Genomic DNA, 15,588 nt, shown 5'->3' with positions numbered 1-15,588 from the left:
GCAAGTTATTTAATAATATAAGATCCCATTAATTTGTTACTTTACAAATAATAGTAATTTAATTATAATTAATGTTTTTGAAAATTGTACAGAATTTAAACCGGAATAAAAATTTCTATCAACAACACATATGATCGAAACTATAATTTTTATACTATATTGTATTACATAACTTTCACATGACACGCCTATATTTTTAGTAAAATATCGCGGTGCATACTTTTGCTATTTTTTCGAGATATATTCTACCTTCATTGACGTTCATTGCAGTTCACGGAGCAAAAATTATCGTTTAACTGATTCGTTCTTCGTGATTATACCAAACCGCTGTGATTTTGCGCTTGCTCAGTACACAGAGAGAATTAAACCGCTACCATCTGTGAGTACTTCTATAAACCCTTTCGGATAACAATCAATAGTAACATGAGTAGTAATCACCATGCGCTGAATCGAATATTGTGAATGCAGCACTTTCTTTTCGACTATAAGCAAGTTATTTACCCGATATCATCCGCTTATCAACATCGACCATTGCTTAATTTCTAGCAGTTGTTCAAAATCTGCAAACAGATGTCACTGAAGTATAAAGAGTAAATAAAAAAACTCAAATACCGCACATGTGTCGTAAAAAATATTATTTATTCGTTGATTTATACAAATATAATTTTATACGTAAGGACAGAAATAAATATATTCTCCTAACGATTGACGACGATTTCTCTCTCTGAATTAGTAATATATCCTCATGTAATATTTCTATTGTTTCTGATCTCTCAGTGCGTCGAAATAAATTATATTTTACGCACGATATAATTTATATTCGAACGGAACGCAGAAATCAGAAATGAGACGAGAAGAAGCGACGGAATTCATCAAAGGACGATTAGGTAATATGGTGAACATTCGGAAATTGCAGAAGACGCAACTTACTCACCGCCGAACTTACATCCTCTCTCTTAAATTTTATACTTAATTATCTAAGCTACAAATACGAGTGCATATTAAATAAAATCGCCTCGCTGGCAAATATGTACATTTTGGCTCGTCGCTGATTCAATATGTGACAGAAACTTGTTTAATTGCAAAATTATTGCAAATGTAAATTAACGAAACATTTTCTTAAAGATCACGTTAAAGATTTTATACAACTGATCACAATCATGCGAGTCACCCACTAATAAAAAAAAAATTTCATACACCATGCGAATTTAATATACCCGGCAAGTCTTGGAAGGGGGATGCATTAACTCTTTACTTATTGTTGGCATTTTTATATATCGATAATATATATATATAATATATATATATATATGTTTGAATAACGTTTAATTAATTTCAGATTAAAAAAAGTTTTATTCTCATTTTTTTGTTGTTTCGTGAGAGCTATTATACACAGCTAAAGAATTCGCGTGTTGTTACTAAGTATCTATAATATATACAAGATTTACTGTAACAGCTGTATTTTTGGTGTGAAAATATTTCCCGTTGTTAATTGAAATAATTGTTTCCTAACGGAAATGTCGAGATAGTTTCTAAGCTGTGGCCAAGAAAAGAAAAAAGATTTAACCAGCTGGATTTCTAGGATGTATTTGCAACGAAACGCTAAAAGAAAAATATTTTTTTCAAGCAGAACTTAACTAGAGTTGAAAATGCCAACTGGTAGAAGAAGAGTCGCAATTTAAGAACTACAAGCGTGTCTAAAAGAAGATGTTGCTGGGTTTCGCCTGTGGGCACAGGAAGCTGGAACAGTCGTGTCTCCTGACAGCGTCCATGACCTCCTCAAAGTGACTGGACACCTGTGCGGCTGCTCCAGGTTGAATTCTGTAAGTACACGCGTAAATGTCGATTAGTGTAGGATAACAAACTATTAGAAAGTTGGAGACATACTTCGACAAATGACCGACACCGTACGCAGTTAATTACTAATTAGGTGTGCACTAGATTGCGGATCTTTTAATCTTCCCATGTTTTCCATTAACGATCGCTCGCTCCAATTAACTCGCTTTCTTTAAGACGCACCGAGATATACAAACTGATTTAAAAGTTACTGTATTTGTTAATTAAATAATTAATTAAAAACTAATTAAATATATTTAATTATTAGATATACATCACAATTATATATACCCAGAGTAAAATTTAATTATATTTCCAGAATACAAATGCAATTCATTATTAATTAAAACATTATTTTTCAATTTTAAACAAAAAGGAGCAGAATATTTTTCTGGGAAAAGTAAAATCTCATATTGACTATCTTTAATTTAACATCTATTGATTATCTATAACTAATCCAAATATATGGGAGAAAAACTGTTTTAGAATAGTTTTAAAATCTTAAAAGCACGTATGTATATCATGAGCAGAAAACTGACAAAGAAAACTTATATTGTCCTTCTTTTATTGGACGTTGAAATTCTTGCTATTTTTAGAAATGCGGTTTGTCCCGTAAATTCTCGTCACGTATGTGAGAACTGCTTGCTCGGGGATAGTATGCATTACAACATAGTACATGATATAATTCCGCTCTCTCATCGGTATATGGATGCACGCGTCCGCAATGAATTGAATTGTATAATGGTATATGTTTCACATGTCGGTACAGGAAATGCCATATTTGTCATTAACAATCCATTCGTGGATAACGAACACGTAATATCGTCGGAATTACTCGCGAGAACTTGAGCTCTCTCTCTCATCCTGCTTTCTTAACTTATTTCAATACTCATCGATACTCATCCATACTCATCCATCTTTCTCAACAAAATTTCCTAAACATTTCAAAGTTCCTCGAATTTTACGAACTATTTTTAATTTTCGAAAATAAGAGACAGATGAAACAGTCTCGACTATACTAGAATGATAAAAGTAGAAAAGTGTGTAAAAAGCATTGGTATTTGTTACAAATTAATTAATATATAATTATATATTAATTATATTAATTTATATATTACTTATTTAATACGTAATTATATATCAATAATTATGAATAAATATTCGTAATTAATACTTCCAATACGCAGTGATGAATTTTAGCAAGATGACTCATTTGAAATAACACATTTCACTTAATTACTGTGATGCTGATGAAATCACATCAGAAAGCGATCCGACAGGGATTAATCGCGATTAAGAACTGGAAAGAGAAGCGAACGCGAGGTAAGTAAGTTATCGCATTGGATGCACGAGAGTTTTCTCTTTGTCTCGTTTTTTCTTTTATTTTCGATAACATGTTCAAGTCTTTCTCTTTCTGTCGACTTTTCTTTCTTTTTTTCTATCGCACATGACCAACGCGATAGCGGACAGGGCACATCGTGCGCATACAGTGAAACTGTGCTAAGAGGTAAAAGTCGAATCAGTCAGTAGGACGTCGTCGGCGAAAGCTGGAAGAAAGTTATCCACTGCTCGGACTATAAGTTCTGTCCGACTGGCTGTTATCGGCGTCTCCTTGACGTTTTGAGTGCTTGATAGTTTAGGCCAATTAAATTGGCTTATATGATTTCATGAAAACACGGCGAGAATCGATGCGATCGTTCATTATATTTTGAATTACCACTGCCAACAAATACGATTTGTTATATAATAAAATGAGCATGACGCAATGTACGTGTAGTTACATTACTTTATAAATGTTATACTGAAAAAAATGTCTCACCGAAAACGAACGATCTAAAAAATCCAGATTATATTAATTAAAGTTCTGGTTATTTAATTAGAATTTGAGTAGATTTTACTAGAAAACTCTGATTCGTCCATTTTTAATCAAAAGTTCAATTAATCCAACCACAAACATTTTTTTATTATAACTATAAAGAACTATTACTTACAGTTATAATATCTTTTTTATAAGAAATTATACTTTGTAATATTGCAATCAATTATTATTATAAAATAATTTGGAACAACTTGTTAAGTACTACTTCAAAAATAAAAATAATTAATAAAATTATTAATAAAAATGAAGAAATGAAATATTTAAATGCATAATGAAATATTTAAATGCATAATGCGTCTCAATAACAACATCAAAATTTATATCAAAAATTTTAAATAAACCAATCAAATAAATCAAAAAATAAACTAACAGGATAAGATAACATTAAGTCGAAGAGAAAGTAATTCGGGATTTTTGTAAAAAATTTTTATTCAAATATAAAATTCTCAAAAGATTATTTTCAATGAAATTAATTGCCGTTTAAACGTATTATTTTCTACCATTTTCTGACAAAAGTTGGATTCTGCGGCTATAAAAAGGTTATTGACCTATTATGAAGATCATTTTGCAGCATGACAATTCTATTCTATTTTATGCATAATAAAAACCTTAATGGACTTACAGTAGGAAGTTTTCTCGCATGCAGTCTACTCAATGGACATCGAACTATCACCTATTTTATTCAACATGGTCTAAACATAGAATATTTTCGAAACGCAGTTAAAATGAAAAATTGGGTCGATAACTTTCGGCCAAAGAGCCGGTTTTTTATCACAGTAAAATTCGATTTTTGTTAGAAAGATGATAGAAAATAGTATATTCAAATGGCAATTATTTTAATTGAAGATGATCTTTTATGTTGATTATTTTAATTGATTATTTTAATTATTATTTAATTATTTTAATTGATACTCTTTTAAATTTTTTAAATTATTTTAACATTAATATTTCATTTTAACAAAAATTAAAAAACCAAGATTACTTTTCTCCGACTAAATAATAACTTGTAAACAGAAATGTAAAAGACACAACTGAAATAATTGTTTATTCTACTAAATTTTTTTTAATTTTATCATTTATTAAATTTTTATAAATCATCCATTCAATTATAATAATTAAGTTTTAAGGTCGTTCAACGATTTTCAAATGTAAAATATTAAAATTAAGAGATTTCTGTTTTTTAACAGATTAAAAAAATTTGTTTTTTAACAGATTAAAGAAATGTGATAAATCAAAATTACTCACAGTCTTAGTAACGCTGTCATCTTTTTCTCCATAAGCACTGAGGCATCTGAACCTCTTTGGATCATCGTATCGCAAAATATCCTCTTTGCGCAGGGTGTGTTCGTCCATTCGCCCTGTATGTGAGCAACTTCTGCCACTTCTGCGTTTTCCAGATTCTGCAACGTGTCCAGAAGCTCTTGGTTGTTTTCGACGCTTCGCTTTCGTCTCCTATTTATTGTTTCCTTCTCGAGATTACTTTTGAAATCTTGCAATCTGTCCAACATGAAAAATGCACCGTCGGTTCTCAAACTTCTTCCTTGTTGTCTATTATCTTCATTTATTGTAGCTGCATCCCGCGAATTATCACCGAATATCTTTGCAGCGGTTTTCAATATGTTCTCATTTGACGTGTCTACTTGAAAATTTTCTGTTGGGATCTTCAAGCTGTCTTCGACAACTAGAATAGCATTTTCACTCGAATGTTTCCTTTTATTCTTTTTTGGAATTAGGAATTCAGTGATATCGATGCGATCTGAGCCAGCAGGCAGATCGATTTCCACGATCTCGCTGATGGAATCGGCACCTTTCCTCTGAAAGCGCTTGCTGCGTACCAGATTTTTCATGTCAGTATCCGCCTTGAAGATATCTAGATAATCGAGACTTCTCCTTTTACGTCTATTGGTTTCCACGTAATCGGCTTCATCCACCACCTGTTTACTTTCTCGATTCTCAATTTTCTCATCGTTTCGTTTGTCCTCTTCCAGAACCAAGAAGACTCCGTCGCTTTCTGCCGAATCCATATCTTCGTTTCTCGCTTTATCGTTCTGAGGAACATTCTGCAGAACGTACAAGGTCTGCGGTGTCGCTTCATTCAATTTTAAATTCTCATCCTCGATCGTTTTTAAGTACGCTCCAGTTTCCAAGGCACGCTTGTGCTCCAGATCGTCTTCGTCCACGTTCGATCGTTTCAGAACATCGACGTCGAGATATCGACCAACCGCCACGGCGCCTATGCCGAGCGCAGCGCCAGATGCGACGAGACCTAGAGCCGGGATTAGGATGCTAGTACCTGTCGCGACGGTGTCGATCTTGTTTTGAGCCTCCTTGGTTGAACCTTTGGATAGACCGAGATTCTGCGAGATTTTATGAGTGGCCTCTACCAAAGGATCGATCACCGGCCTAGTGAATTGTGAGACCCTCTCGACTCCAGTGGAAAATTGGTTCTTCAGATTTTCGGAAATCTTCACCCAAAGGGACGGTTCGTACGGTCGTTTCAAGCCGTAAAAGTGCTGATTCGGATAATAGTTCTTCGTGGTATAACTGTCTACGAGGTTCTTATTGTTCAGCACATATTTCTTTTTATGACGTTGCTCGGTAAATGAATGTTGGTTTTCCGGGAAATTATCCGGTCGGCGTTTCTCATTCTTTAGGATCTTGGCCGGTTGCACGCCCAGCTCTGGATGGGCATATTGGAGAACCGGCGCACGAGCGCCGGGCTTCAACGCTACCGGCGCTATAGTCTGACTCTCGGGGGTGTAACGTTGAGAAATCGGATAGTTCGCGATGCCATCCGGATGTAACATCCTCTTGTGGATGCTTGCGCGATAATGGTCATTACGTGGCTCATAAACTTCGGCTTTCAAGGCTTCGCTTTTGTAATTTCTTGGATCCCACTCGAAGTACACGTTGTGAGCTTCTTCGTCGTAGTTGCGACCGTACCTAGCGTAAAGAGAAATCAGAAAATTATAGGAATCGTTCAATACGACTAGTGCCACTAATAAGTACAGTAAAACTCCGTTTATCCGAAGAGTTCCGATAACAAGAGCTAATGTTCAGAAAATTGGAGTTCCAATACATCAAGCTCTTATTACCCTAACTGTAGCACCATACTTAGGATAATAAGAGCTCAGCTATGAGTTTATATATTTCGAACTGAGCACGAACTTGCTTGTATAAATGGAACGTTATATGTACATACATGAAATTCTACTATAACTGAAATAATTAATATAATTATAAAGTACAAAAAAAGAAACATACAAATGACTAACAAAAAAAGATAACAATTTCTAAACAGAAATATAAGAGACACAACTTTGATCATTTTTTATTCCGAATTTTTTGAATTTTACATTATTATCTATTATACTCTTTTTACGTTTTTATGGATACGATAATATTGATCTTTGTTTTAAACGTTCTTAAAATTTCTTTATCGGCTGAGTATGGTCTTACTTAGACCATACTCAGCCGATTTTCTACAAATCGAATCTTTTCTTACCTTCGATTAACATCTTTAAAGAACTTTTCGAATTTCTCTTTCTTTTCCGCGTTATCGTCGGAAGGCTCGACAAGAGGCTCTGTGGTAACCGTCGAACTACCCTCGGATGTTACAAGCTTGTTATTGATAACCCGAGCGTTTCTCCAGGTTTGTATTTTGTCGATAGGCTCATCGGACACTCTAGTACCATGAACTATTGGCGTGCCATCGATGTCCAATGACAAGGGCGATCTCTTTGGTGTAGTTTTCACGTTGATCTCCGATCGAACGATTACCTCCGGAGGCACAGCTTTACCATCTCGGTTTTTCGACAAGTTGGCACCAATATTCGTCCTCGTAGACACTATATGAGGTATATACATATAATGAAACCCGTCCTCATTCGCAACACTTCGGTCGTTAAGTTTGAAGTTCTTCTGAGCTCGGTCCTGGAAATTCCTGGCAAACAGGATATCGCTGCCGAATGCTTCGCCCAATCTGTCATAGTTTGTTCTTTCCTCAACGGCAGTATCCAAGTTCGTCTGCAACGGTTTCCAGTTTCGATACTCTTCCTCTTCCTCCGGCTCCTCTTGCTTCAAAGCTCTTCCTTCCGCGTCCAACGGCGTCCAATTCCCATAATCGATTACGCTAATAGGCTGACTTCTCTCAGATGTCAGTCTCTTATTGGCTCGATTAATATCTGATTTTTCATCTTTCGGTTCTGAAAATTTGGAGAACGTCGCCCTGATCTGTTCTATTTGAGCTTCCTCAAGTTTTCGCACCTCATCTTTCCTTTTGCCTTCGTTCTTCTCATCGAGCATCGGTTCATTCTGCAGATTTATTGAGAAATTCCTTTTATTTTCTTCAGTGAAGTTCGATTCTTCTTGAATAGGTTTTGGTGTAAGCTTCGAATCATTGGTGAACGATGATTTGTCTCGTCGCTTAACGATTAAAGTGGCGACGTTGCCTTCGCTCGTTCGCACTTTCAGCTCTTCCGTCTCGCCCGGAAGACTTCGAGAAACTTTCAACATCGTTCTGGTATAGCCTGGTTTTGGTAACTCGTCATAGCATGTGCCAAGTGTTAAAGCCACGAAGAACAGAAAAATAGTAATCTGAAATAAAATTGAATTGCTTAGTATAAAATTCATATAATTCTTAAAACATTCGTCATATAATTCTTGAAACATTTCTGTTAAATTATATTTTTTATACTGACATTTAGCTTACTTAACACGTAATATTAATTATTGCGTTGAATTGATTATTCACATAAGGTCAGTAATGCTTAATGTTAACGATTATAACAGATTCCTAAACTTCTTTCTTGAATTAATAATAGCCGTAATATGATATTTAATTTGATTTTAATTTAATTCTATTTATTGGAAGTGCAAAAAGGTGAAGCGCCAGCAAGACTGCTTTCATGAGCCTAGCTGATAATACAATGTGAATATAATAGAAAATAATAATAATATAATAATAGCACATAATAATGTAACAACATAATAATCATTGACAGAAAACAGAATAAGCGCGGATTAAACACACTATCAATATGAATAAAATTTAAAAGAAAAGTGTGTTCGAGAGAAGTGTTACTTTAGATCTATGCAAAGTTGCGGAATATTCTTGAATTTATAGTTGACTTCTATTGTTTGATAATTTTTATCGACACATCGATTTCTTCGTACCGCTTCATCAGAGATACTGCACACTATAATTCTTGCGTGAGCGTGTTCATCTGATGTTGCGTACATGCATAATACAGCGACGATCGAAGAACAAACGAAGATGACCGGAATGCGAAATGAGTTTTAAAAAGGTTTTCGAAAGTCGGCCTTATGAGTCCCTAGAAATCTGCAGTTTGTGTGCGGGTTTATATTCGCTCGATGCACGAATAAATATACCGGCAAACATTCAGCTGTGTGATTTTCAAGTCGCATCCCGCGAATTCTTGTCAATGCATCTCGATTTATTTGTAACGGATGAATCGGCCATGTCGGCAACGCTCCAGCGGTTCGGCGACGAGAGAAATTTAATAGCCCATTGAGATTGTCGACATTCTTTCCAGGCATTAGAAAATAGCAATGTAGTAATCGAGCGGCGGGTTACTTTCTATTATCAAACGTGACGATTATCCCTGATTGGAATTACGCGCAGCTGACAATTCTCGCGCGATTGCGCCGTAAATTTGCTGTTGAGTCATTGCGTGTGAATTATAAAATATTATCTCGACGTACCGAAATTAGGTGACGGAATACTCGCGACGAAATACAAATATCTATCATTAAGTTGATAACAGAAATATTTTCTTGACGATCGATTGCGCCGAATATTCGCTAATTATTAATGAATTTGTTATTAATATTAATAAACGTGCTATTAATATTAATAAACCATTAATCTCGTTTCCTTAGATTAGAGAATATCATTATTTGGAGTGTAAGCTTTAGAAATCACTCATCCTGAACGAGAAAACGTCCGAACATCCGGCCGTTAAAGTACGCGCACTTGAAGTTCGATGTGTATTACAGCAGAAAAAATACTTTCTAATAGCGTACGCGCAAAAAGCGGATAAAATGAAATAAAATCGTGAAAGGTGGCTCTGGACCGAGTGTGTTCTAACGACAAGTGAAATGGAACGACATGCTTTCCCCGTGCACGTTTTACACGAAACACACGCGTGCATTAACTCGCCTACGGCCGATGCGTATCGCATCATATACATATACATCAGCAGGAAACATGCGTACGATCCACTTTTTCCATCCCGATGACTTTCGATAGACAACTGTCAACTATTGATATCGATATTCAATGGAGCACTTTTTACAATCTGAATTAATTTTGATAACGTATAAACTGTGTATGTGCTTGTTTATTTATTTGTCCCATATAAATTCACATTTTCAATTATAATTGAACTTTTGTTTTTAAAATATTCTCGAAAGCGTGGTTATAATTAAATTAATTAAATTGTAATTTGAAGATCCGTATCTATTTATATACCTCATTTTTAATTTTATATATATATACAGTGAGAGCAAAAAGTATTCGTATAAGGAAATTTTTTATAAAAAAAGTCTTATTTGTAGAAAATAAACATTAATTAGCAATTTTATACAATGAATACATTCTGTTCTAACATATACAAATAAGCTTTGCATGTATTTTTGATATTATAAACTAAATTTCCCGACTGTACGAATAGTTTTTGAGTATCCAAACAATGGAACTTTTAATTTTCGCTTATTTTTCAGATGATACATTTTCTGTAATTAATACACATCTTTTTGGTATATATAATTTTAAGAAATATACAATCTATTTTATACTTTATGAATAAATTGTTAATTACTTAGCAAGAAATGATCATCAATTAAACGTCGAATCGACATCGGATTGATGTTGAAATCATCGTATCGATATCGATTTGACATCAATTCGATGACTCATTTCTCGTTAGATAATATTTAATTTTTAAAAATAAAATTTAAAAAAAAATATTTTCTTTGTACGAATACTTTTTGTACTCACTGTATATATAATTGAATATTTATTTCAAAAATATTTTTGAAAGCGTCATATATATATTCTATTTAAATCAATTTATTTATTTTTTCTTCAAAGCAATGTATTGCATTGTAATTCATAAAATTCGTATTTACAATTCATTTTCGATAAATTGATAAATGCACATCGATAAATGTATGTATTTATTTTGGAATTTTTATAGTATTTAACATAACTATATGCTAAATGCTGATATTTATTTATGAAAATAATGTGTGAATAAAAATCTTAAAAATTCTAATTTAATATGATTCAATTAAAATTGCTCTGTCAAAAATAAAAATCCAACTATAGTTTCATAATTATACATTTAAAATAATTAAAAAAAATTTCTTTGTGCGAATATCTAAGTTGAAAACCTAAGTCCAATCAGTAATTATATTTTGTCGTATCTAGAAGACAATTTTGACTAAGTTAATCATTAAAATACTAAGAATATTTATTTCTTCAGCTATTGAAGTTATCTCTCTAATTTATTAAGTTAGATTAAATTTCATACTTATATGAGTTTCTGTTTGTCTTTTTATTTAAATCTAAGACTTTATATCAAAAATTGAAAAATGAAACTTTATATTTAATAATTAATAAATTATTATTTACTTATTTTGGATAAAAATAATTATATATATGTATAATTGTATTTTTCCATTTGAAAAACCAAATTTCGTTGTGTAGGTCACAATAAATCCCAATCAATTAAAACTTCGCGTATATTAAAGCGAGGTCAAAATATGCAGCGCAATGATATGTGTGGCACACCGATGCATGTCACTCGTGGTTTCCGCTCCAGAAAATCTGCGGGTCGACATTAATTGCACGACAATTAAGTCTAGATCTAGTTTTTTCCTCGATGGCTGTCGCGTGCATTCATCTGGAAACCGCCCACGCTCTACCGCCGATTGTCGATTACGAAGATCGGGTTTCACGCGTGCCGATCGATTAAGCACGGGTGAGAGATGATCAAGATTAACCCGCGATCAACGTGCGGTATCGTTCACGGTTTGTTATTGCGCCGATCATGAATAGAGATAAGCCGTATATATATTTACGTAACCAAGAAGCCTATCCACCATTTTTTACGGATTAATTAATCATGAGGCTTCGAGCTCATCGGTATTTCATTCATAAAAGTTTTAGCAGGTGAAATCATTAATGTTCTGTAGATACTGTTTAAAAGAGGTAAAGGCACACACATGATTATCAAAGCAATGAAGAAATATTTACTTTAGTCTGAACAAGCGATTTTATAATATGGACATCAACTAATTGTGTAATTTTTAACATTTCGCAACCGAGAACTTTTCGATTGTTCGGTGAAATGTTCCGTGATAGCAAAATCTTTCTACTGAAAAGTAAAATAAAAAAAAAAATTTTTCACTGTGTGTAATTTCCACGTTTCTTTAATTATTCTTCGGAATGCGCGACAAGGATTCACAAAACTTTCTTCGAAAATCACTTTATCTTAAACACGCGACAGGTATCTATACTTAACATGTATTCTTAACGATTAGCATCCGGTTCCACACTAATGAAAAATTTATTTTAATCTCTGTTTAATTTACTATTTTTAAGAATTCTAAGAATAACAGTATAACGATAAAACAGGCAAAAAAGAGTCGATTCTTTAAAATATTAACGAATAAAAATTATTACTAAAAGTTAAATACATACGTAATAGAAACAAAGATAACATAATGATATTTTTGTTTTTATTATGTATATATTTACCTCTTATTAATAGTTTTTATATATTTACATTTTAAAGAATCGACTCTTACTTGCCTGTTTTATCGTTATATTGTTATTAAATTTTAAGAGTCGTTGACTGTTTTACATTAATTATAAAAATCTTAGAAAAAGATAAATAAGTAAAACTGAAATTAAAATTAATCTTATATTGGTGGAACCGGGATTAAGCGGTAAAAATAGAAAAAAGAAAACGACAGAAGGAGGAGAGAAAAAGAAAAGAAAGAGAAAAAAAGGAGATAAAACAATTTACCTGGCATCTCCTCATCGTTGTCATGTTTTCTGGATTTTCTGGATTTCCCAGCAGTTTCTGTGATAAAAAGTACTAGACGGCGCGGAGAAAGATGCACGAGGTCCGCGGGGGAAAAACGAAGAACTTTCTTCAGGACTGCATGATATGCGACTGTCACCGATTGTCGTCGCGATTCAGAAAACGTCGCGCAAATCGCGAAATTTCTGCTCCGGTCCTTCAGACGAAAGACGAAAGCGACGAAGAAAGAGAAAGAAGGGGCTCTGTCCGGAGGCTCCCTGGCTCCTACCGCACCTGTTGACTCCCGGAATATCTTCACAAGACTGACGGAGCCGCTCAGCCAGCAGCTCCTCGTGCGCCCGATCAACGTATGAGCGAAACTTCTCTCCGACCTACTTCCCGCGCCCGCCTTCGTCTTCTTCCGTAGCGGCGTAAGACGTCCGTGCTTAACCCTTCCGGGGTGGAGAGGGGAGGCTGATCCTTCTCTTATCAATCGATATCGATTAGATTTAAAAGAGACTGCTTATGCATCAACGTTGGAGGAAATACAATAGTTATTAATACTAAAAGAATATGCTCCACAAGATAAATTATACATATATAGAATATGGATGGTGATGTGTGTAGGAGTCTGCATGTGATACCGTATTTACGGCTAAATTTGTCTTGTTTTCTTGGTTACTATTTCCAACTTAAAGTTTCTCATTCTTGTATATATTTTTTCTATGACAAATAAGAGAGACATCACATGGAAGTTAATACATTTCGATGAATATACTACCTTAAACATTTTATTTATTATGACTTAAATCAATGTGTCTGACCTTTGTTAAATTCAATTTTGTCGTTATTAATACTCGACATTCCGAACAGACAAAAGGAGACTATATTTTGTTAATTGTATAATTTAATTCTAATATTAACTCAATATCCAAAGTTTCATTATGGGGATTTTGCGAGCGCCATAGGTGAGTTACTCTATCAAAAATCTTTTATAAATTTGACATTTCATAATTCTAAAATATTATTTAGATAATACTACTAGTTTTGGAAACCTGAGAGTAACCTATATCGTCCGTTGCAGAATCTAAATTAGTATTAAGATGATTGCTGAAGAAAAATCGAAAGAGAATCGAAACGTCCAAGACTTTTAATAAAGATGATTGAACAACGAATTGATTGAAGAAATTTTTCTTTTTGTAAGAAGTTCCTTACGCTCTTTGATCTGCGTTGATTCTGATTAGCCTGACTTATAGGTCTGAATTTTCATATTTTTAAAAGAGACATCCGAGACAATTAAAATTATTGATAATATATATTAAGTCATCATTAATATATTAATTAGTCCATCGTATACAAATAATCGAAGTTAATCTTTACGAAAGTGAAATAATTCTTTTCTTATTTTTCCAATTTATTTACAAAAATAAAGGAGGCACACGCTAAAAATGTTTTCGTATACAATTTAAGTGGCAAGTGTTAAATGGAAAAGAAAAGTATACTTGTATATTTAACAAAAACCAGTCTTCTTGTCAGAGAGTTCTTTTTCAGAGTTCTTTTAACCGTTCGAGACATCTATCTTTTACTTTTTGTGTTTTACAAATATGAAAAAGAAGACCAGTATTCAATTTGCAGTTTCTATGCAAATTTGAATCTCAAATTAAATGTCAGACACTTTTTAGCAAAAACAAAATTTATTATATTGTATAAAAAACTTTTAGGAGAACACTATTTATATGAGTTACCGAAAATATTTTATTAATTGAGGAAGACGGAAAGAAAAAAGGAAGAGAGAAAGAAGGAAATAAATATAGAAATCTCTCTGTGTCATTAATCAGGAAACAAAAATAAACCTTCGCGGATTCCTCTGCAAATTGGAATAACTTTTATTTATGCATGACGAAATTAATTTACAGCAATAATGCGTTACTTCCGTTTGTTCCAATTACCGGACCATTGCCAAGAAGAATTTGCACATTCAGGACGACGATTGAACCACGTCATTACATCTTTATCTCCGGTTTCCTCTTAATACTTTCTCAGTATTTATATTTCGCTCTTTATTTCTCAATTTTGCACCGCTTTCATTTCGAACTTGTACAGTTTTCAAAACACGAAATCTCATAGAACAATATTCTTGATTTATAGGACACAATTCCAGATTTATAGATTCTTTAATTTTGAATTTGCAGATTCTTACAAAATTATTTTGTTTTCTTAAATTATAAACAATAATAAAATTAAACATAAAGAATATTATAATCTTTATTTAATTTTCAAAAGTATGCATATATGCGAATAAAAGCATAATCGCGTTTTCGAGCAGCTGAGATCGGCTATCTGTGAAGAGATTCGTTCCTCTAAATTAATTCATAATGAGTCTCACCCCAGATATTATATATATTTCGTTAATTGATTTGTTTTTTTTTACTTGTAATTCCAAGCGATTGTTCTGTCCCATCTAATGCATTTAGTAATTTTTGTTAAATTAAAAATAAATATTTATATCATTATCACATAATAAGCTTAAAAATTTTCTTCAATATTACAGATTATTAAATACATTACTGCAAAAATTTCGAAAATATTGCATTATTCTCTCTTGCCTTACAAATTAAATAAATCATGTCAGATATAATTGTTCTTTTCCGTTGCGTTTAAAATGACTCATCAGAAAAGTCGCAGTAGTTATTGCGTTTTCATACACGTACCATTGTTTCGCCATGGCGCATCTCTCTTTCTCGTTCAAGCGAGTTTTAATTATCGGGTACAGATCTTTATCAACGGGATTCCGGAGACGCGCGAAACTTTGTCGACGGC

General features: G+C 33.2%; 1 protein-coding gene across 1 annotated transcript; it reads right to left on the bottom strand.

The window, feature by feature from the left end:
* Window positions 1-1,316: 1,316 nt before the first annotated feature.
* LOC108765335 (uncharacterized) lies at window positions 1,317-13,153 on the bottom strand. Its single transcript, XM_018514013.1, has 4 exons — window positions 12,772-13,153; window positions 7,221-8,311; window positions 4,961-6,658; window positions 1,317-1,821 (listed from the first exon to the last, which is right to left on the bottom strand). The coding sequence occupies exons 1-4, from the start codon at window positions 12,793-12,795 to the stop codon at window positions 1,698-1,700; spliced, it is 2,937 nt and encodes a 978-aa protein (XP_018369515.1). The 5' UTR covers window positions 12,796-13,153; the 3' UTR covers window positions 1,317-1,697.
* Between the last annotated feature and the right edge of the window lie 2,435 nt (window positions 13,154-15,588).

Source organism: Trachymyrmex cornetzi, unplaced genomic scaffold, assembly GCF_001594075.2.
Source record: "Trachymyrmex cornetzi isolate Tcor2-1 unplaced genomic scaffold, Tcor1.1 scaffold482, whole genome shotgun sequence".
NCBI classification, from domain to species: Eukaryota; Metazoa; Arthropoda; class Insecta; order Hymenoptera; family Formicidae; genus Trachymyrmex; species Trachymyrmex cornetzi.
Note: the sequence above shows the minus strand (reverse complement) of the source record. Positions and strands in the feature narration are given on the sequence as shown.